This window comes from Berghia stephanieae, chromosome 1 (assembly GCF_034508935.2).
Source record: "Berghia stephanieae isolate SIO BIC M18660-M18661 chromosome 1, UCSD_Bste_1.3, whole genome shotgun sequence".
Classification (NCBI taxonomy): Eukaryota; Metazoa; Mollusca; class Gastropoda; order Nudibranchia; family Aeolidiidae; genus Berghia; species Berghia stephanieae.
In genome coordinates, this window is record NC_088360.1 from 7,254,326 (window position 1) to 7,279,511 (window position 25,186).

Consider the following 25,186-nt stretch of genomic DNA (forward strand, 5'->3'; position numbering starts at 1 on the left):
GTAATCTACCTCTTGAGCTACCATAAGTGTGACGTAAATAGTGCCGAGTCATTTTAAGCTATGTATTATCTAACCATGACATTTAAATTGCCAGTAAAGAAAAAATAATAATTCACACCTAAACTGGAAACGACAGATCAAAATCTTTAACTTAACCCCGGAGGCTACGAAATAAAACTAATATCAATTCTATAAATAAAAAGAGCACTGGGTGCATTGTATGTGATAATCTGTCCCATGGCACCGTGACATTGTTATGATTATTGTTTGTAAGTATGTCGTAACGATTCCCACTCGGATGTAGTGAGTAAACTTACGCTTTAAAATCGATACGACTCCCGTGTGACTCATAGATCAGGTGTCCTGGGTCCTGTTAACCCATTGGTCTGTATAATATGCCCTGCACTGACTAAAACAAGCTTTTCACTGTGCCAGAAAACTCGCACTATTGATGTTAGGCGTTAAGGTAAAATACTCACAACAACCGCCAGCCTGATGTAACGTACCAACGCACAAAAATATGTATAACGTGAACGTTAATTTTCTGAAGTCCAAGATTTCCTGAGGTTTCGGTTTTGATATTTTTTGCACGCAGTGGCTCAAATTAATCTGTCGATAAGCAAGAAAAATATGTATAGCCCAAAAGTAAAATGCGTTGTCTCAATGAACTGGACAAAGAAAAGCGCGGGGGGGGGGGGGGGACGAAAGTGCCGAAGCGGGGCTCAAACATGGGACCTTCCGGATCACAGTGCAATGCCTTAACCACTGAGCCACTTCGCCCCCATTATTATAAGTTGGATTAAGACCAAACCCTGCCATTGATAGGTTAAACAAGTACGAAGAAATGAATTGATCGTAGAAATCGTCAGTAATGGTGGAACTGGAACTGTAAACAGTGAACTGTATTCCATTTTATAACTACTTCAAAAACTTTTTGTCAATTATTCTTGTAGGAGTTGGATTTGTTCATGTGTGTCTGTGTGTGTTTTGAAAAAAATGTGTATGTGTTTGTGTGTGCGTGTGTGTGTGTTTAGTTTAAAGGCACGAGCTACATGTATTTTAACAGAGGAAATCGGCCTCTTGAGTATATGTATTTTACGATAACAATACTGAGGGATGGACACGCGAGTTCAGGCTTTTTAATCTTGGGTAGTGATCACAAAGTAGGCACCCTTATATCCCGGGTTCATTTTATTCTGTTCTGTTGATTCGTTTATTTTCTTTCTTTCTTTTATTCTTATTAATTTTGTTTTGTTTTGTTTTCTTGTTAAAAACCATTTTCATGTTGTTATTGTTGTTGTTGGCTTTATTTGACTAATTTTCGGACGTCACAACAATGCCTTGGAAGCTGTGTCGGCAAGGTTCAGCAGGGCTCACCTACATTGCTATTAGATTGTGACTCGACTCACAGAGTAGCAAGCTATTTTTACTATACATTTCGAGGTACAACTCGGTCCTTTTGCATGTGAGCACTCGCTTTTCAAAGGACTCAACTATGCTCCGAGCGAGGCTCGAACCCAGGAATTTTCGAACCGGAAGGTCCTGGGTTCGAACCTCGCTCGGCGCATTATTTAGTCCTAGGAAAGGGCTCTTTACTCACATTTTCTCACGTACTCAGGTGTAAAATGAGTACCTGTCCATTAACAGCGTTATCTCCGTCGAAAAATTTTTACCAGCGCCTAACAGGCGTCATATCTCGTCTATGTATTTAAGTGTTGCTGTCGGCTCGGGACCCCATGTAAAGGGCTTTGAGTACGTTTAGATAGTGTATTTTGCTCTATATAAATGCTCTCATTTGTTTGTTTTTTTCACTTTTTTTTTTCGCGCTACATAAACGGCTATAAACTGGCACCATAGCTTGTGCATAATCGTGCATCTCTGGCAGACTACTTTTTCTCTCTAAATCCCAAGAATGACCCTTTAGATCATGTGTGTGTGTTTGGAGTGAGAGATGAGGGACGATATCTCATTTGATAGAGACTCGCATCTCAAGCAAAAGAACCCGGATCGATCGATCCGGATGAAGGAAAGTTTTTATTTTGTTAGCCCTGTCCACCCATCATTGATTGAGTGGCTGAGTCTATTAGATCTGGCGGAAAGTACTTTGCTATAGACTAGCGTCTTATGGCTCTAAATGACTGACTTTTTTATCTTAGGTATATGAGGCTTACGGAGCCGGAGTCGCGTCATGCGGACACTCACATTTGGTTGATACGCCATTTGACAGAGTGTCCGTTACAAGCCTTTCATCAAATCCAATTTGGGCCTAGCCACCCAATCAAGTTTAACTTAAAAAAGGACAGGGCCAATGTCTGCCTGTAAACGATATTGAAACATATCCGTTTGAACGTAAATCTAAACCTCTTTCGGTCGAGCAACTGAGCTTAATACAATCCAAACCCTAAAATAGAATTTTGATGTTTTGAAATAATACTCGCTCGTTATTGCAATTAGATAAAATGACTTGAGGAAATAAGAAACAACAGTAACCACGAAATAACATTAGCAATAATAGTTCACATCTTTCAAGTAATGGTGCAGTTTCCAGCTGATCTAAAAATAGAATCTAATATTAGCCTCGAGCAAATCAAAACAAAAATTGTAATCAATAAAAGAATGGCGAAGAGAATGAAAACATCAATTCTGTGTTTTAACCAGTAGATTAACTCGCAACTCTTTAATTCAATAGATGGCCAGACTTTCTTTTTTAGTTTATCAGTTTGAATTCGTAGTTATTTATTTAGCTTCACTAGGAATTTATTCATTTATTAATTCATACATATATTATCTATTCATTCATTGAGCATGAACTTTGAGCTTTTTAATATACAGCGTGATATCCACCAAACGTGCTCAAAGGGGTTTTCAAGATCCCCCCCTGGTCAACAGCAACACTTAACAAGTAGGACAAGAAATGGCGCCTGTTAGGCGATATTACTATTTTTCCCCAGAGACAACACTGTTAACGGTCAGGTACTCATTATACACATGAGTACGGTGAGACAATATTACGAGTGAAGAGGCTTTTTCAAGGACTCAACTATGCGTCGCTCAGAATGGGACTCGAATCGGGAACTGCAACCCGAAGGCGATTGTTATAGAACTAGACCATATTATAGCCGCATTAATTTATCTATTTAAGTCAAAAAATTACGAGTTGATAGAGAGAGAGTACATTAGTATTATTTGCCAATGATGTTGCCATCCCTGACAATTTCTAGCAAATTACTTTCTTATAAATGCAATGGGTTATAACGACCCAAACTTGTCGAAAAGCCTCTAAACTGAGACGTCAAAGAACTGTCGGGTTTTATGTCCGTCTTGGAGAGATTAAAGGAAAAAATAACGCGTAAAAGGCCTCCCTCTCACAAAGGTTCAACGTTACATTGCCTAAACATAGGTTCGAACTTGTGACTTTTGTCTGTAGACCAAGGAGATACTGAATTACTGAACCTTACATGTAATACCTATAGAATATCATATAACTGACGATATGTATGTCTTGATTTAATTGAAAAAGAGAACAAAAAAAAAAGCCCAATGAAACTGCTATGTTGCAATCAGATTTACCAGAACGATTTTGCAATAGAATGACAAAGACAATAATTAAATCCATTTGCTATGAACAAATAAATTACCCTCACTCGAATTATCGTTTGTTAGTAAGAGAAACCGCGGAAAGCGATTTTTAAAAATCATTCTGAGTATTCTTATTAACAGACAGTCAGTTGGTTTATGTAGATGAAGTTTAAGATAGTTAATTTCTCCCGTCTCATTGTCTGAAATAGGTGTCAAAAGAGAGGATATGTTTCTATTTGTAATATTCTTCTATACTCAGATATCAGTTAGTAATATTCATTTTGATAGTGATGTCTGACAGAAGGTACCACAGGAGACAATTTATAAATATTCAAAATTGATTTTTCTTACTATATTCATAAAGCATTCTGATAGTCATGGAAAACGCTTTTTAAATTTTGAAAATCCATACATAAATAAGAAATTGAGAGCAAATTCATTTTTCAAGAACTTAGAATTTTTTTGCTTGCCAATTGATGTAAGAAAATGTTCAAACTTTGGCGTCATGTAACAAACACCAAAAACATTTATCGTACTTGTGAAACACATTTTGAAAGCACAGTGACTAGGCAAACAAAATATAAGAAGATATGAACCAGACATAATTTTTTCATAAATCTGTTGAAATTCCCCCAAAACACTCGCGGAAATAAATGTTTTGGCCTCCAGCATGACGAATTAGCATATTCCATATACTATAACTTAATGATCATACAAAATGACATGTAATTCACGTCAACGGGTAGAGTACTCCAGGGAAGAGGTCCAATTTTTTCAGACATTTTCTTCAAATGGTCTTTGCAAAATAAAGGAGTGAACATCAGGAAACACGCAATTTTGCATGTTGGCAGAAAAATAGCTATAATCACGAGCAAAATGTATAAAAGATTAAATATCTCTCAAAATAAGCAGATAGAAGAAAAATATTACACGTTAAAGGTAACCGTACCTGTTAAATTCAAAAATCATCTTAACTTTTTAGTAAAATCAATATTTCCTTCTCAAAATTCAACATGAAATCATGAATGATAAGCACAATCTTCGAACCAGCAGCATAAGATAGTAAATCAACCTCTTAAGAAACTGAAATAATCCCAAGACATCATGTCTTTACTTCCGCAACGTCTTTTTCACTTCCATGCTACTTTATGGGCTTGTCTGGTAATTATATTACTTGGTTTTGCCTTGGCCCTCTCTGGGATCCTTAACCGGAAGGGTGTGGTTAAATGTATTATTCCTATTATGGAGGATGATTTTTCCACTGTAAATCGTCTCTTTATATGTTATTAGGAGGGTATCAATAAATACGTTGGCAGTAGAGTGCTTTCCTCTTATACGGGATCATGCACTTGTGCCCAGCAGGTGTCTTTTGTGCCCTCAACCCCCTATCACCCCAAAGTCTTTTAGCGCCTATGACACTTGACGTATCCTGATTTCTGTGTTACTGAATGAACTGCTACTATTAGATAGGATGCTAGTCTGAAATAAAGTACTTTCCGCCAGACACACACCCTAAAGATCTAGCCAACCAATTATTGATGATTAACTACTTGCTTGAGAGGCGAGTATTGTATGAACTGAGGTATCGCAAATCTCACCAAAACCAAAACTATTTGCTTCTTTTCTCGTCTTAAATTCACATCTCTTCCCGATTAAAAAACAAACAAAACACAAACAAATAATTATCCATTTGGGTCCAGTTTTAATGGCGTAAAGAAAGATTATTTAACTTCTACAGATATTTCTTCATTAGCCACTAGTAACTCTTACTGTTCCTATACATAGTCTATCACTATCATGAAAGAATTAGAAATATAGAAAACAAATTGTTAGAAAATGAAGTGGCACTTTGAAGTCTTATTTCTCCGATGCTTTTTCAATTTTCTCACACATTAGGACGAATCATTGCGTGTCTTTTGTCTATTTCTAAACTACAAGTAGTGAGTATTCATATGTAATTGTTTTAATAACGACATCACACCTTCGACCGTAAAAAATCTACTTCAGTTCTAACAAGGTCAAACAATCATTTTGTCATAGCAACAACATGGCCGCCATGAGTGTAGAGTGTGTGTGTATAAATTCGTCCCTTTTTGTTATTAGCAATAAATAATCATCGAGAGACAAACCTGATATGAAAAAAATTACATTGATAAAGTGATAAAAACAACACGTCATTCAATAAAAACCAAGGCTAGAAAGTCATCCAAAAATAATTACAGATTGATAAAACCCGAAAAAATTAGGGGTTTATTTAAGCTGTTCCATCATTAAAACATACCCACTTACCGACCCGAGTTATCAATTGAAATAACAATATATATCTTATTTATTTTGTTTTAAACTATCTAAAACATAAATTATGAAGATACTTTTATTCATGAGGTTTTCGTGAACTCTATTCTTTTTGTCAATAATTTGAGATCTCATTCTCACGGGATTTTGTGTGCTGTTACAAACTACTATGAGGGTTTTAAAAATCCGATCACACCCAAAGTTGAAAACAAGGATTTGGTGGGCTTTTTAAAAATGCGATACCTCGGCCATTATACAACCCTCATTAAAACAAATTGGTAGAAATAGAGATTAGATGTTTGTCTTTTAGACTTGGTTCAATTTTTATATCAATAATATGTCGGGATTTTTCGCTGCTGTAAAGTTTTAAAACGACATTTTTCAACCTTTAATGCCCATTTTTTTTATTGTTGAAGTGGTATAGAAATAAAGCTGAAGCCTTCCTCTTTAAGAAGATTCCAAATTTAGCTATGTACGTTTTTTTTAATGGCCGAAGTATTAATGGTTGAATGACCCGATTAAAATTAGTCCTTTCTCGACGCGTGACGCAACATATATAGGCTTTTTTCTACCACCAAAATGACGTCTGGCAGTCTAGACCTATGGACACGAAATACTCGTATTGTAACTGATGTAACAGAATTCAGGGGGGAAAAAGACCAGAAGAAAGTTTTGATCCAAAAGATCTTACAACCCAATCCGCGATCTTGAGTTGCAATGTCTACTCGATGACAAATGAGCGTGTGTATGTGGGGGATACCTAAATTTAATGGATGCACTTTGAATGTGACGCATTAAAGTTTAAAGATACGGGGTTTTTTTTAAACATACATATTACAAAACTCCAAGAGTGATTTTAAAAGGTGACTTACGTACCAATAGGTTTAAGGAGCGGGCATTGAAAGAGGTGTCGCTTAATAAGAGCCACTCAAAGTTGACAAGTTAAAATCAACATACAGTGCCCGATTGATATTAATATTTTAAAAACTGTTTGGTCATTTTTAGGGGATTTGTCACCCTCTTTAAATGATCTTGTCTCAGAATGGCAAATATTAAATGGGTTTAGAGTCTCTCTCTCTCTCTCTCTCTCTCTCTCTCTCTCTCTCTCTCTCTCTCTCTCTCTCTCTCCACCCCCACCCCCACCCAAGGTGCTTGGCTAGTGCCAGTATACGAGGTGTTTTAAATATTTAATAGATGGCGAGGGATCACCAAATCATTAAGGGAATGTAAGATGAGTAAAGGCTTAGGCGACATAAGATCAAGCTCATCCAAACCTCTAAAATGTCAGATTACACACAGTTATAATTTGCGTATTTTGAACATTGCTCTCAACCCTACAATGAAAAAAACGTCTTTTTACTCTTTGTTTTGGCCATTCAAAGTTTACTTCGTGTATTTAGAGATTGAAACAATTCACACCTCTTAAGAGTCTTAATTTTTTTCTTGGACACATTAAGGAGCATTTATAGCTGTTTATATGTGAAGCGAATATTTTCTGGCAAAATGGGAAAATGCGTTTAATCAGTGAAGTATATTTTGATGAACCAACTTTTTATACAGAGCAGAGAATGGCAATTATGCATCAAGAAAGCAAATTTAATAATCAAGCGCAATTTAATCTTAATAAAAATATTTTCCAATAGCTCATTGTGTAAGGGTGAATTGGCCGAGTAGATTTGGCACTGTGCCTCTATTTCTGGAAAATCCGGATTTGAACAATGTATCCTTTTGTCTTCTTTATTTTTAACTTCAGAAAGAAAGTTGACCTTCCATTGCCCGTTTTGTGTTTCGGGGCTGGCTTATTTTGGCCTTTTTTTTCAGAGGGATCCTTAATGCTTAATTTCACCACGAATAAAGCTTTTTTTTTAATGGTTGATGTACTATCTAACTCTAACATCATATATTTAAAAACATATTTGCTTATTGACAAACTATATTTTACCCGTTGCTATGCTGTTTATACTGGTATGAAATATGCGTGTTTCCAAGTTCTGGATTCGATTGTGAAGACAATATCTAAAAAATTCTTCTGTATTATTAATTGAAATCGATCTGTACTTATTTACAAGTTTTGCATACTAATTGGTTTTGGTCTTATTATTGAAAAAGAAATAAATACTCGCAAACCAACAAAAAAGTTGCTATTTCAATAACGTTAAATCAAGCCCATAATTACGTTCGGTTACCAGACCTGCAAGTATAGTAGTCCATTCCGTCAAAATGAACTGATAGCAGGGAACGCAATGGTTTTCTTTTGCCATAAGAAGACATATCTATATCTATATCCCTGTCAATAAAAGCACAGCTGTGCTTGTCAAACAATAGAGGCGTAAACTTTTATCAGATACTTATCAAATGGGGAAAAAACCTGATCGATGTAATGTGACAGAAACAACGACTGTGGAATCTATAATTTTTAAAACAAAAAGGTCACATCTCTTCTTGGTTTTTTATACTCCTTTTTTTCTATCAACTTACCCTTGCTCATACTGACAAAACCCTTATTTTGATTTAGCTAAATCACTTTTATTTCATAATTCGATAGATAAATATTATAACCCCCAAAATGACAAAAAATCCGGGAATTCAAACGATATAAGAATAGTGGGTTTTCAATAGATAAAGAGATTAACGTTATTCATCCATAAAAAATGGTGTTATGAACCCACATAACAAAAATGAATAAATTAGCGTTATAAAATATATCATTTACATAATTGTACTTGAACACTACATGCCAAAACTATTTTTAAAACGTTTTGTCAGTGTAAGGGTGAATATTTATTGTGTTTCAACAGTTATCAGTTTAACAAAGTATTGACGTAAATGCATACGTAAGGCGTGCTTTGTCGCAATGTCCATATAATGTACACATAGATCTATACAAGGCGTATTGGAGAAATAAAAAACATTTTAAAAAACGTTAGTTTAAGGCAAAGTTAGTGCTTTCCACTAGACCTAATAGAGCTATTGGAACCCAAATCGTTTGCGTTTAACTTCAATGTTCTACGGGTTGAGTCATAAAGGATCTCTAAGCTAGCATGACAGAGAGACACACAAAAATAATGATAAAGAGGATGACAGGGAAGATTTTGATCGTGAGACCAGGGCTGGGGGTAGGGCGTAGGGAGGCGACACTGAGTGTCGATGGTGATGGTAGCTACTAAAATCAATAGAGACAGTTACCGTCCCTGCTTCTGCTCGAAGCCCGTGAATCACTCACAAATCAATAGCATTCACCCCCCCCCCCCCCCCGGGGGGCCGCATTTTTTCCGATCTCCTCCCAAAGGCCGTCAGTCTGTCTCTCAGAATTCTATTGGGGACTCTCACATTTACTGTACATGTGCATGGCTACATTTCGTTCAAATTGGTCTGAACTCTTCATTAAAAAAAAAAAATGAATTAATAAATATGCACTTTTCCCACCTCTCACACTGGAAAACCCTATCATTTCTTAGTCAATACGTTATCGTTGAACAATGCTGTGAACGCGATTAATAGACAATTTATTCAACGATTGCAGAATATTTTCGCTTATTCTATTGGTTTAAAATAAGTTGTAAATGACAGCTGACGAGAAATAAAAAATATTATGGTGTGCATGAATACAAATCCAACTTGTTTAGATTTTGGGTCAAATTGTCTTTCAAGCAGATGGAGAAAAACACAAATCCGTATAGAAGTAGTAGTCTACTACCGCACGAAATATCTAATTTTCTTACTTGGAGGAATAGAATAAACGGAGTCTTTAATTTCGTTGTATTTATTAAACTGGTTATTATTTTTCGTGCAATAACACATACTCGCAAGCTCGTAGTGTTATTTCACACGATAGAAATAACCCGTTTAATAAATACAAAGAAATGATAGAACCGTATAATTATCTTTATTTCACTATTTTTTCTACGTGATCTCTTATGCTCAGTTCGCTTTACAAGGTTTCCGTCATTCTTCCTCCCCATAACTTTCCACTTCCCAGAACAGTCTGTGTGATAGCTTCTCTTCGTTTGTCAATTCTTACTAATCTTACTTTGCATGCTATTAAGAGAACAACTTGATCATTTATGGGGGAAGTTATCAAGAAATTCAGATTGTGTTTATATGCACATGTGTTTGTGTGTATGTGTGTGTGTTTGTGTGCGTGTGTGTGTGTGTGTTTGTGTGTATGTGTGCGTACGTTTGCATGCGTGCGTGTGTTTACCTTAACTCTAAGAATACAATGCTATACAAGATATATTTCTATTTACCGTTATGGCCGAGGTACCCAAGTTTAAAAGTCAATCGCTGGTATTATGTAGAGAGAACCAGCAGCTGAAATTCGAATTCAAAGTTAAAATTACGAAAACGTTTAAAAGTTTTGCATCTAAACAAACCACATTAACTCTATTCTTTCGACAGATAGATAGATAGATAGATAGATAGATAGATAGATAGATATAGATAGATAGATAGATAGATAGATAGATAGATAGCTAAAGATAGATAGATAGATAGATAGATAGATAGATAGATAGATAGATAGATAGATAGATAGATAGATAGATAGATAGATAGATAGATAGATAGATAGATAGATAGATAGATATTTCAAATATAATTTTGTAAACTTCTACAATATTGTTTCGAGCAGTCACTCTCTTCTGGAAGTGAAAGTGAGATTGTTGTGATTAATTTTTATTTCCGGTAGATATGTAGATAGATAGATAGATATATATATATATATATATATATATATATATATATATATATATATATATATATATATATATATATATATATATATATATATATATATATATCATAGAATTAAACGAATGAGAATACGTACGAAGCCTAAAAAGTGTCCACCAATGAAAGCATTCAGCGCCATTTTGTTGTTGGCTGAGAATGTAGTAATTACCATTCATTCGGTATCTATGTCAACATAACGACACAAGAAAAACAACAAACAATATCAAAATCCACAATAAAATGTTTCAGAACTGTTGCGTATATTTATGGCACAACGAAGCTGTCAAAAAATGAAGTTAGAGAACGTGTGTAATCATGTATTATAATAACCTGTAATGTGTTTTCCAACCACCACATCATCTACTACTACAACCACCACCACAATATCATCACTAACACTACTACTACAACCACCAGACCCACATCATTATCACTACCACTACTACTACACCACCACCAGCACATCATCATCACTACCACTACTACAATCACCACAACCACATCGTCATCACTACCACTACTACTGCAACCACCACCACCATATCAGCATCATTACCACTACTACCACAACCACCACCACCACTACTACTACAACCACCACCACATCACTACCTCAACTACTACAACCACCACCACAATAGCATCACTACCACTACTACTACAACCACCACAACCACATCGTCATCACGACCACTACTACTACAACCACCACCATATCATTACCATTACCACTACTACTACTACAACCACCACTACCACCATATCATTACCATTACCACTACTACTACAACCACCACAACCACATCGTCATCACTACCACTACTACTGCAACCACCACTACCACCATATCATCACCATTACAACTACTACTACAACCACCACAACCACATCATCATCACTACCACTACTACTACAGCCACCACCACATCATCATCACTATCACTACTACTACAACTACAACCACCACCACATTATCATCACTACCACTACTACTACTGCAACCACCACCACCATATCATCATCATTAAAATATTTTTTTTTTTTAAATTGAGCTTTATATAGTGCAATATCTACTAAATGTGCTCAAAGCGCTTTACAAGGGGTCCCTGGTCAACATTTAACATGTAGGACGGGACATGACGCCTGTTAGGCGATATTACAATTTTTCGGACAAAGACAACTCTGTTAACGGCCAGGTACTCATTTTACACCTGAGTACGGTGAGAGAATGTGAGTAAAGAGCCTTTTCCAAGGACTCAACTATGCGCCGAGCGCCAGGCTCGAACCCAGGACCTTCCGATCCGGAAGCGAGTGTCATACTACTAGACCACATAGCCGCATCATTACCACTACTACTACAAACACCACCACCACATCATCATCACGACCACTACTACTACAACCACCACCACCACCATATCATTACCATTACCACTACTACTACAACCACCACCACATCATCATCACTACCACTACTACTACAACTACAATCATCACCACCACCACATCATCATCACTATTACTACTACAACTACAACCACCACCAACACCACATAACCTCACTAACACTCAGTACTACAATCACTACCATTAGGTTTTGGAGCTTTACTTCATTTGAAATAAGGAAACTTCGGAATTGTATTTGGCATTGTGTTTATATATCATAATATAATTCTAATCAGTTATCTATTTTGAACTAGATACTATACAATATGTATGCAAAATACCACCCCAATTCCCCTTTCTTGTGTGCGGGAATTCCTCTTTCGGCATTGAAATTGAGTGTGAGAGAGTCATCACTACACACATAAACAACAGAAACAATTTAAAAACAAGACTATGACACGCAACCACTCACACACGAGGCTATACTATTTATCCTTTTCTCTATATAGAATAGGACAAGACAAACAATAGCTTGACTCTCGCTACACTTCGCATTGATGTTTGTCGTCTCACGAGTTCAACTCTCGGTCGACCTGTCAATATTCCTTTTTGCCTCGGACGTAATCATTAATAGAATGTTGTGTGGTTTTGACCGTGAAGAAAACTTAAGAAGTCACATTTATATCATTTTAGAGAGATCGTTTTGAATAATTTTGAGTTAAACGAGCGAGCAGCAACTTGTTTTCATGAACGGCCGATCAGCGCTTGTTTACTATAGTAACGCGATTCCCAGCCAACATCAAAATGGCGGATATTTTTCTCATCGAGGCCGCTGGTTGGTTAGCCAATAAGAGCACCGTACGGTTTCCATTGGGTAAATTCCTTGATATATATATATATATATATATATATATATATATATATATATATATATATATATATATATATATATATATATATATATATATATAAATGTAAATTTTCACTCACATTATTCTTGCCAAGACGATTCGTTTCAGTGTTCCCACCTCATCAGTCGGCATAATCCATTTGTAAGAAATGTCCGTAGAAAACTCCAAACTAACGTTGTGTCGCTGCCTAGTGGTGACTAGTTTTGATGTGTAGTGTTATGTGCTCTCGTGTTTATATTATGAGTGTCTGTGTGTATGTGTGTGTGTGTGTGTATGTGTGTGTGTGCGTGTAGGTGTGTTGTGTGTTGTGTGTACATGTGTGTATGATATTGTAGTGGAATGTGGTGCGGCGGGGGGGGGGGGGTAGGGAAGAGGGGGAGGGAGGGTATAATGGGGTCGGGAGGAAGGGAAAAAGGGGGGGGGGGGGGAGGAAGGGGGGGAAGGAAAGGGGGGGGAGGGTTATTTGGCCTTTTGCGTTTTGAGCAGACACTCTAACAAATTCAAGCTCAAAACGCAAAAGGCCAAATAACCCTCCCCCCCCCCCCTTTCCTTCCCCCCCCCCTTTCCTCCCCCCCCCTTTTTCCCTTCCTCCCGACCCCATTATACCCTCCCTCCCCCTCTTCCCTAACCCCCCCCCCCCCCCGCCGCACCACATTCCACTACAATATCATACACACATGTACACACAACACACAACACACCTACACGCACACACACATACACACACACACACACACATACACACAGACACTCATAATATAAACACGAGAGCACATAACACTACACATCAAAACTAGTCACCACTAGGCAGCGAAACAACGTTAGTTTGGAGTTTTCTACGGACATTTCTTACAAATGGATTATGCCGACTGATGAGGTGGGAACACTGAAACGAATCGTCTTGGCAAGAATAATGTGAGTGAAAATTTACATTTATATATTAGCTCTAACCACCATTATCGAGCACTTTCGTACCTACAAGTACCCACCAACACTCATATATATATATATATATATATATATATATATATATATATATATATATATATATATATGTATATATATATATAGATAGATAGATAGATAGATAGATAGATAGAGAGAGAGAGAGAGAGAGAGAGAGAGAGAGAGGAGGGAGAGAGAGAGAGAGAGAGCGAGAGAGAGAGAGAGAGAGAGAGAGAGAGAGAGAACTTGTTTTGCTTTTGTTTTTAAGGTTTTTACGGCGCTTGCAACACATTAAGGTCATATCAGCGCCAAGAGAGAACGAGACTAAAAGATAAAAAAGTATGATAGAGATTTCCTGTAATTATTGTATCCCACCAAATATACGACTTATTATTAAACAATAACTAATGGACATGGAAAAAGGCAACGATGCCTAAACCCATTGATAACTCATTTAGGATGACACCAAATAATTAATCCCACAATGCATCTTTTTTCAATAGGTTCAATTTAAAAAAGGAATTGGTCGGGTGGAACAAATCCATTGTTATGGAATAATTATCATACGCCATGGTTTCTATAGAGCAGTAAAGTTAGGTGCCCAAAACGTAAACAAAGGTCGAGAAGCACGTGGCAAACCACATGTTCCTGTCTTGACAGCTCACGTTCCAATGTAAATAATAGAAAAAAAATAACCTTTAAAATTTGGCTGTTAGGTGGCAAAAGAAACACATATTCATAAATACTCGATCATGCATCAAATAATGTCTAGATATGGATATTTTATGGAACAAAAGGTAAAATTTTCTAAAATTTATCAAAAGTTACAGTCTATCTATTTTTAGACCAGAGCAAATTATTGCGCTGGTGTGAACAAAACGAGAATTATTCGGAGCCTGATTTTCATAATAATTTAGCCTTATATTATTATTTCTGCAACTGTTAGATTTTATGTAAACATATTTTCAATACTGAAAGTGTATTGCCTACAACTCAAACTACAAAATTGGGAGACCTATATTGTGCGTAAATTGTTCCGGTCCCTAAAGGAAATCACTAGCAACTTGTTATTGTTTACGTTAGGGCACCTAACTTTACTGCTCTATATGCTTGACTGTACCGAATACTATATTACTTTGTGGGGCTTTGTGTTTATTGCAAGTGATGTTGGCCCGTTTGGTAAAGTTTGCACTTGTTGACTTGGTGTGCAGTTCGCACCAAAAAACTGAGAATCAGTAATTTCTATTTTGTAAATCAAAATATGTTGCTAATTTTCAAAATTTTATTTTGGATTTGTTGATTTCTAGAAGATAATAGATTTGGGACTAAAGTTGAAATATTTTTGAAATCTTAAAATGACATGCAATGCTTTCAATGCTTTCATCTCTAGTGTGGAAAAAGCTAGTCTTGAATTCATGATTCGTTGTGCTTTACAAAATCGCAATAAAAGCTTTCAGGGTTTTGTTCTGTGAGGTCCTTGGGGGCTTTTAGCGCAATCTCTTTTTCGATCAAAACTGGCACGTCTTTTGTTAAAATTTTCTTGAACATTGCGTGCGTGTTGTGTTTTAGACCATCCATTTACTAAAATGACCATTTTCTTTAATTATTTATATACATTTAGAAGACAAACCCCTTTAGAAAGTATTTGGATCAATATTTTGCCTCTTGTCACTAAAAAATCACAATGGAAAGGCGATTGAAGATCACATCCCATCTAAAAAATATGACATGGTACATTGTTTGGGCGCTAGCAAAGCGACGATGTAGTAATTTATACAAATGTTTCAATGTAAATTTGGCTCATTGTCTCGTCAGTAGAAATGGTACTGCTGGAGTCCGCCCAGTATTTAAGATGACCTCAAAATATGTCATTTGTATGTAGAATATTGAGCCAAAAGTTGTACTATTTCTTATTTTAATCGCTGAGTGATCATGTTTTTACGGCTTTAAACTTACTTGGTATGAAAATGAATTAGGAATAAACGTAGCTGAGAAATATTTATTGTTGATTTAAATTTGGTTTTATATTGTTTTGTTTTGTTTGTTTGTTTTTCGTTGGTTGTTCAAAATGTTAAGACTGGATTGTATATTATTTTGTCTTTTAACTGTAGTCATACAACAAGGAATTTATTGTCGAATTATTAGTAATATCTGTAACGAATCTCATTCAATTGCTTTTTTTTTCAATAGGAGTTGGCCAACTTCCGCTGTCCAGAGCCGAGAGTTTGTCAGGAGGAGAGGAGTACGCATGTCCACCGCTTTCCGGTCCCGTATCTCCAGTGCCTATCAGGAGGGCAGCAGCCACCCAAACACCCGCCCTTCCACCCCGCATCGCTAGGAATCCATCTGGGGACAGCAATCCATACCTGTACAGCGCCTATCACCACGATTCTCATCCGGATATTCTAGGAAGATCTTCGAGCGGTGCTGCTATCGCTGCTGGTGTTCGTGGTGCCTCGTCCGTGGCCGGCGGGATTCCTCTGTCTAGCTCGCAAACGTCTATTCAGCTTGGAAAGCACGGTGGCGATGCCCCTTCATCAGCAACTCCCTCCGCAGCAGTATCATCTCCACGCACATCATCAGCTAGATTACGTAATCTTCATTTAACTCGCAAACCACTGCACATCCCGTACAGCGAATTTGAACCATACAAGGCAGATATGCGCAAAAGAGTGGAGCTAACTCGTTCTGCTGGTCTTGATGGTCTTCTCAGTATTCACATCATGTCGGGTCAAGGCCTTAAGTCTTCTAAAACAAGCTTGAGAGATCTGTATTGTGTAGTGGCTGTCGATTCAATAAATAAAGCAAGAACTATGATACGGACAGGAGCTATCAATTTCGATTGGGATGAAGCCTTTGACGTAGATCTCGAAGATTCCAAAGAAGCGTCATTTCTCATTTATCATTGGGATCCAAATTTTAAACACCGGCTTTGTTTTCACGGATCAGTGTTGCTTCCAGGATATGTACACAGCGGGCATAAACGTTACATAGCGATCAAATTAGAACCTAAAGGAATACTGTTCATCACTGTTCTTTACAAAGAACCAGCTCTGTCACTTCAACGCTTGCCGTCAATTAAGAAAAACGCTTTGTTTGGTGTTGAGTTAGAAGCTATTATTCATTTGGAATCTTCTGGATTAAATGTACCCATTTTGGTACATAAATGTGTTCAAGAAGTGGAGAGACGAGGATTGGATACTGTTGGGATCTATAGGTTGTGTGGCTCGGCGCGCAGGAAGACGATGCTTAGGGAAGCCTTCGAGAAGAATGCATTGGCTGTGGATCTATCTCCGGATAACGTTTCGGATATTCATGTTGTAACAGGTAAGGCTTTCCATCGGTTCAAAGTTATTAGTTGTTATCGTGTCTGTATGCTATTTTTAAGATTAAACAACTGAAAACAAGACAATAAGAGCGAATGTGCGTTTGATAGCTTCTGATGGTAGTTAATGTCACTAATTTCCTTTTAGCTTCTGGTGAAGCCACGGAGATGAGATTAGTATTCATAGACAATATTCATCCGTACATTTTCTAGCTTAGACCTGCAATCCTCAAGATGACGACAACTCTCCCATTCACATAGAAGTTCGATTGGTGGCGCTGTGGTCAACCAACTAAAATCACCAATTTTAAAAAAACTAAAATTATGAACGTTTGTATAGAGCATATTAACGATTAAATCATGCTCAATGCGCTTCACAATGTTTCATTTATTAAAATCTTGTTCGAGAGACTATGATTTGAACTCGTGACCTTTGAGGCCGACCAAAGCCGTGAAACATCTGAAACTGATATTACGATCTTAATTTTGCCACTGTTATGTATTCCAACGTTGCCACATACATGATTGATATGAATAAATATGTTTGAAAACGTTGATGACAAAATCTATGAAAAAAGGTAGTGGCTTATTTTTAAATATTTTGGAGGCTCTTGTAATAACGTGAGCAGCAGTTATTCATATGTTGGAAATATAAAGTAAGTGAAATTTAAATATGGGTTTTTTTGGGTAGATTTTGAAATCAAAATTGATGCGTAAAAATGCCATTACCGTGATGTATCAAATGACATATAAAGAGCCCGAAGGGGAAAAAAAATCATCCCACGTTTATAGCTTAAAACAGATATTAATAAAACTCGTCATTCATTGGAATTGATGTTGCCCAATCGATTGAGCAATAATTTTAGTTACAGTTAAACATGTAAATAAAAACTAGATTCAAAACTTCTAACGTGCACAGAGGCAAAAGGGAGTTGTCGGGTAGGTGATAAAAGCCAATTTACCATTCATTCTGTGAGCAATGACAATCTTTTTTCGCCAGTAAACTTTTCATTCTAATATCAACCTAATAATAAGTGATGAATTCTCAAAAAATTAGACATCGGAAGACAAGGCGGGGAGATCGTTTTGATCAATCGATAGCACCTAACAGGCGTCCTGTCCCGTCGTAAATGTCAAGTGTAGCTATTGGCCATTGAGCCCTTGTAAAAAACCGATTAGTTGATATTGCGCTATATAAATGCTAACGTTAAAGGTGAGGATCACCTTGAGTAATCGATTTTTGAAGTAAAAATGTTCTGGCTAAAAAAAGTGTTTTGTCAAAGTTGTATAAGAACAGCAGTACTTGGCTGTCAATGTTCCACATGGTAAAAACTAAGCCACCAGACTTCTTTCAGAGTACATCTGCCCTCCACAAAATCCTTAATTATAGAATTAGTCATTATGGGAATTATGAGACGCCAGTCAGGAGATTTTCGTGTCTTAATCACCTATCGGTGCCTGGACACAATTCAGAGATGATATATCGTTGATTTATCACCATACCCTCTACCACAGTATCGGGACGATCACATTGTTTAGAGTGCCAGGCTCAACAACTTAGAAACGACTACTACTACTACTACTACTACTACTACTACTACTACTACTACTACTACTACTACTACTACTACTACTACTACTACTACTACTACTACTACTACTACTACTATACTACTACTACTACTACTACTACTACTACTACTACTACTACTACTACGACGACGACGACGACGACGACGACGACTACTACTACTACTACTACTACTAGATCTGGAAATCCCATTACTAAAAAATGTACGGGTTAAAACCCTATAATAAAGTCATGTTGCCCTAGATTCTACGTATGTGGATCATTAAAAAAATTATTGTAGACAATAAAACAATGTAAATATATTGATTGGCCCCATTCCTCAAAGAAACAGTGAGTATAGTCTGTGCCTTGACAAAGAGCGCCAAACGCATTCTTATCAACCTTTGTGTTCCAAGTGAAAATGTTAAACTCTCTCCTTTCCGACTATTTTTAGAATATTTCACGACGTGTCATAAAAGGTCACAAAATGACTATTTTTAAAAACTCAAACTTAAAATCAAAAAGTAAACACTATACATAATTTTGTGCAGCAAAACAAGCTTTACAAAACAGGGTTAAATTCTTATAGTTATAAGAAAGATAGTTTCCAATTATGTGATGTACTTAACAAATCTGAGAAGGAAAATGTTGATAGCATCGTAACAAAACGTGGCGATTTTCCCATAGTTTGTGATGTAATTGTTATCTATTCATCCATAGTTGGTGAGGAGATGATAATGAACAGGCTCTTGTGAAAAAAAATAATAATCTGAAATGATATGTATGAATCAATATCAATAATCAAAGCAAGCTGATTACAAGGGGTGGGGGGGGGGGGAGGATAGTAGGCATCCTTCCGTCTCAAGAGACGATGGTTTGCGCCCTGTATGACTTTAGTCTCATCAGTCCTGTTGAGAGCAACGACGGGTGTGACTCAGCAGACCAATCCTTGCATGGCAGTCTCTACCGCAGTTGTTGCACACGTAGTTTGACTGTGTGTTTGGTATTTGGATCTGCTGCCTCTCTTTCCTCCTTGTTCTCCTCTCCTCAAACTTCATCTTTCTCCTCTCCTCACCCCTCTTCACTCCCTCCATCACCGCATATCTCCAGCCGCTGCGGTCGTCAGCAAGCGACTCCCAGGTGTTTGAGCCGATGCCTGTCAATTTCATGCCTCGTTTGCAGACATCATAGAAGCGCAGAGCTGGACGGCCAGTTGGTCGCCGTCCAGAAGCTAGTTCACCGTACATGATGTCTTTTGGTATGCGTCCATCGTCCATCCTGTGTACGTGACCAAGCCATCGCAAACGTCGCTGGCAGAGCATGAGATACATACTGAGGGAGTTCGCTCTTTCTAACACTGCATTGTTAGTGAGTCTGTCCTGCCACCTGATGCCGAGAATTTGTCGTAGACAGCGAATGTGGAAGTTTTCCAGGCGGTTCTCCTGTCTGGCATATGTTGTCCAGGATTCACTGCCATACAGTAGGCTACTGAGTACACATGCCTGGTATACTCTGAGTTTGGTGTTCAAAGTGAGTTGGTTGTTGGTCCACACTCTCTTGCTCAGTTGTGCCATAACACCGGCAGCTTTGGCGATGCGCTTGTCTAATTCTGCATCAAGTGAGAGGTTGCTGGTGATGGTTGTGCCCAGGTATGTGAAGTGATCAGTGACTTCTAGGTCCTCGTTGTCAATGTAAATTGCTGGTATAGAGGGGACATCCTGACACATTACATTTGTTTTCTTGATGCTGATCGTCAGCCCGAATTCCCTGCATGCATGGGAAAACCTGTCCATCAGCCGCTGAAGGTCTTCCTCGGTATGCGCGCATAGAGCTGCATCATCTGCAAATAGCATTTCCCTTATGAGGACTGTGCGGACCTTGGTCTTTGCTCTCAGCCGTGCCAGACTGAACAGCTTCCCATCACTTCTGGTGTGTAAGTGGACTCCTTCTGCGGACTCTTTGAATGCAAACTTCAGCAGTAAGGAGAAAAATATACCAAACAAAGTCGGTGCGAGGACACAGCCTTGTTTCATGCCGCTGCGCATGGGGAAGGGTTCAGAGGCTCCACCGTCATAGCTGATGGTGCCCTTCATGTCGTCATGGAAGGAGGCAATGATGCTAAGCTGCTGAGGAGGACAGCCAATCTTCTTTAGCAGCTGGAAAAGGCCCTTCCTGCTAACAAGGTCAAATGCCTTTGTCAGGTCAATAAATGCAATGTAGAGGGGCATCTGCTGTTCTCTGCATTTCTCCTGAAGTTGACGTACTGAGAAGATCATGTCCACTGTCGACCTCTTGGCTCTGAAGCCACACTGCGACTCTGGGTAGATACGTTCGGCGAGGACTTGCAGTCGAGCGAGGACAACGCGCGCAAAGACTTTACCCACAATGCTCAGTAGAGAGATTCCCCTATAGTTATTGCAGTCACTACGGTCTCCCTTGTTTTTGTAGAGGGTGATAATCTTGGCATCGCGCATATCCTGGGGTACCTTGCCTTCTCTCCAGCAAAGACACAGGAGTTTATGTATTGGTTCCAAGAGGGCTGGCTTTCCACATTTGATGATTTCGGGTGGAATGCTGTCGTCACACCGGGTGCTCTGCCACAGGCCAGAGCATCGATTGCTTTGCTGAGCTCCTCCATAATTGGTTCTGCGTCTAGTTCTTCCAGTACTGGCAGTTCTTCAATTGCGTCTAACGCTTTTTGGGTGACCGAATTTTCTCTGGCGTAGAGTTCCAAGTAGTGCTCTACCCATCTTCCCATCTGCTTGTCCTTGTCTGTGATGGCTTCCCCTGGGGGGGGGGGGGGAGGATAATTCTTTTTTGTATTCATGCATACATTTTAAGATTTGTTATCTTTGTGCCCACGAATTTTATTTACTGTATTGTCTCATTTGACTCGGGTGTAAAAAGGGCATAGCAAAAGATAATGCCGCTGTATAACTTTTTTCGCAATTTGAAATCAAAATATCATTCCCGAGAGTGAATTCGTGCGGAATAAATGTTAAGTTGTTTTGCACGGTAAACCCAATGAAAATAGTATGCATCATGTGGTAGGCTTCTGTTTTCTTTTCTCCACTTCAGTTGGCTGGATTTGTATTTTTGAAAATAGAATCAAAATACTAAATTTATTATTATTATGTATAAGTATTGTCCCACACAATGACTCCATTAAATCGGGCCTTTGTGGACTAGTGGTATGACATTAGGCTTGTGAGTTGTAAATCTTGGGTTCGAGTCCCACTGTGTGCAGCTCAAAATCACTGGATCTTTATTCAAATTTTCTCACCAGACTCAATTGTAAATGTGTAGCTGGTCGATAATAGGGTTGTTTCTTTCGAAAATAATAGTAATAGCACCTTCCATCTTTCATGTCTCGTTCTACATGTTGGTATTGTTGTTGGCTTGGGTCGTCTTTAAAAGCGCCTTAAGCACAGTTAGATGCTACATACACGATATATCAGCTCACGTTGACTCGTGTATTTTGAATGAAATAATTGGAAGCAAAAGATCGCCAACACTTGCCTTTTCCAGCTGATTAAGAATAGTAATATAAGTCTCTTTCTCAAATCAACTATCACGCAACGATATGGAAATAATAAGAACCCTCCTCCACAACACGCAAAGTCGCTTTCATTACCACGCATTGATAATAATAAGTAATCATTGAAAGCCTTATACTGCCTGAGACGAAACGGAAAAGACGACCAAAGACAATCATTGTATCAGCATTCATTTTTTTTTATATATAAAAAGGTTTTAAGAGAATAAACTGAACATTAAATCAAAAGCTCCTACAACCAAAGGATCAAAGAAAAATTGTATCAAACTAAAAACAAAAATTTGAAATTATGTGTATGAAGCAGCGTCAAACAAAAGAAGAGAAGAAAAAGTGGGAAAACCTCCCAAAAATCAGCCTGAACTTGACTGGGAATAGCACCTCAAACATTTTAAAATGGAGGTCTGAGCATCAATTCTCCAGTCGAGGAAACCTGGTTTTATGGGATAATTCTTTCTGGGTTTTTTTCTGTCTTGTCTGGCTCTGTTTCATACACAACTTTCCAGATTTTTAACTTTCATCAGTTAATGCGTATTAGCAGTTTTGGCCAGAAAACTCTTCCTTCAAATATCGATTTATTAAAATGGCCCTCATCTTGGCAAAACCTCTCAAACCCTGGACTTCGCAGGGTTAAAATGATCCTCATCTTAGCAACAACAACAAAAACACATAAACCTGGAAGTCCGTCCTTTTCAAACTCCAAACTTCCCAATAATTGTGAAAAATGAAGAGAGGTTTCGAAAAAATAACCCAAATCTTTACGCGTTTTTGAAACAGACTCTTTTGGTTATGAGTTGGAGGGCTCAATCGATTGGGCTATATTATGTACTAAATGATGAAATGTGACTTGAAGCCACAATTCAATGCTCTATAAACAAAAATGAAAGAAAGAAATCTCGACATTTATATTGCTCTTTTCCGCACATTCACCCTTATCATTGCTTCACGAGATTTCATTTCGTCCACAAGTATGCCATATGAAATTACATTTTACATATCGCATACAGTACACGATGCTTGTCAGACGTCGTTTTGCATTAACATTCTTTGCCTATAGCCAGATACTTATTCATACCTGGTTTGAGTTAGGTAATATAATATATAAAGTGCTTTTCCTAACAACAAAAATACAACGCCGGATACAGAGTTTTGAAATCATTACCACCAAGCTGGTTACTGACCACGCTCAACATGACTTGACTTTGTTACTAGACATCACAACGCTAAGCCTTTCACTCATCAGTATTATATTCATTGCTCTAAGTTTAAATCGATCTTGGTGTATCGATAATGCATTCTAATTCAAATAAATATTCTATTTCCCCACAGGTGTTCTCAAAGATTACCTTCGGGAGCTCCCCGAACCCCTGTTTACCAATGCCCTGTACCAAATGCTTGTGGATGCCTTGAGCGTCCGCCTTCCGTGCGATCCTGAGGGTAGTGCAAAGCTCATGCTCAGCATTTTGGAATGTCTTCCATCCGCTAATCAGGTACGATTGTCTGCCGATGCTGAAAGAAAAACAAACATTTTTTTCTCATTTTAGCCAGATATTTAAAACTTCAATTAGAGTGGGGTGTTCGATGAGTTAAAGTGGCCCCTCACTTGTCAGAGAGAGAGAGAGAGAGAGAGAGAGAGAGAGAGAGAGAGAGAGAGAGAGAGAGAGAGAGAGAGAGAGAGAGAGAGAGAGAGAGAGAGAGAGAGAGAGAGAGAGAGGAGAGAGAAATAAAAATGAGTCTTCTTTATATTTTTATTTTCTGGTGAATAAGGTGTGTTGATATCTAGCAAGGACGATACATACATTCATCAATAACGTCGGTCACCGAGCATTATGTTTTTATAAAAAATGGCTATTGCCAAACATACACACAAACACACACACACACACACACACACACACACACACACAAACTCATTCGATATAAGTTATAAGTATCTCTCCTCTCTTTTTCATTATAGTTTTAAGTACGTACCTTACAGACTACAACTTATGCCATGTATTTCGCTATTACCAATGTATAACAGCAGCACACAATGTAAAATTTCAAACATAAGCAGTGTTTAGTTGTCTTTTTTTCTTTGTTTTGTATCCAAGTTTTAACCCACAGTTTGAACAATTTCATTTATATCCATCATATTTCCATGCAAAGTTATACAATTTTACTTTGTTTTCATTTCAAAAAAGGAAAATCTGACTAAATCTTGGTTTCTATTGATAAGAACGTTGAACTTGACCTCGTATTTGACTCCAACAGGATACCATGGCTTTACTCCTGAGCCACTTAAGACGGGTGGCATCTCATCGTGAGAAGAACAAGATGCCCATCGAGAATCTAGCCATCTGTTTTGGGCCTGTCCTTCTGTGCCCTGCCCCTAGTGCCGCTCCTGATCCTTCTTTGGACTTCAAGAAGCATATCGAAGTTTTGCGCTACCTCCTTGAGATCTGGGACTATGAAGGCAGCAATGGGGGAAGTATGTAAATTGGAATCATGATTTTATCTTAATCTACATTGATATTTGAAGACTGAAAGTGGAATTTTCGGCTTGCTCTGCACATCACTTATATGCCAAACTTTTAAAAGAGTTATAGAAGGGAGGGGTCTCTTTTATTTCATGCATTTTGTTTACAATCATATGTATATTCCTTATAGAGATTACAGATACAAGTAAATACAACATAGCTTAATAAACTGAACGATTATGAAAATTGGTATTTACAAGGAATGTGAAAACGCTGAGAACGATGAGATTAGATCTCAGTTAAGAGCAAAATCAAAATCCGCCTGCAATGGGTTATTATATATATATATATATATATATATATATATATATATATATATATATATATATATATATATATATATATATATCGGATGGTCAGAGAGAAAGGCGC

General features: G+C 37.7%; 1 protein-coding gene across 1 annotated transcript in view; it reads left to right on the plus strand.

The window, feature by feature from the left end:
• Positions 1–25,186, plus strand: part of LOC144967073 (rho GTPase-activating protein 100F-like) — a 152,283-nt gene that overhangs the window by 123,617 nt on the left and 3,480 nt on the right. The window contains exons 4-6 of the mRNA XM_078903894.1: positions 16,038–17,174; positions 23,625–23,785; positions 24,549–24,765. Coding sequence (XP_078760020.1) covers positions 16,038–17,174; positions 23,625–23,785; positions 24,549–24,765 — 1,515 coding nt within the window. The remainder of the gene's footprint in view (positions 1–16,037; positions 17,175–23,624; positions 23,786–24,548; positions 24,766–25,186) is intronic.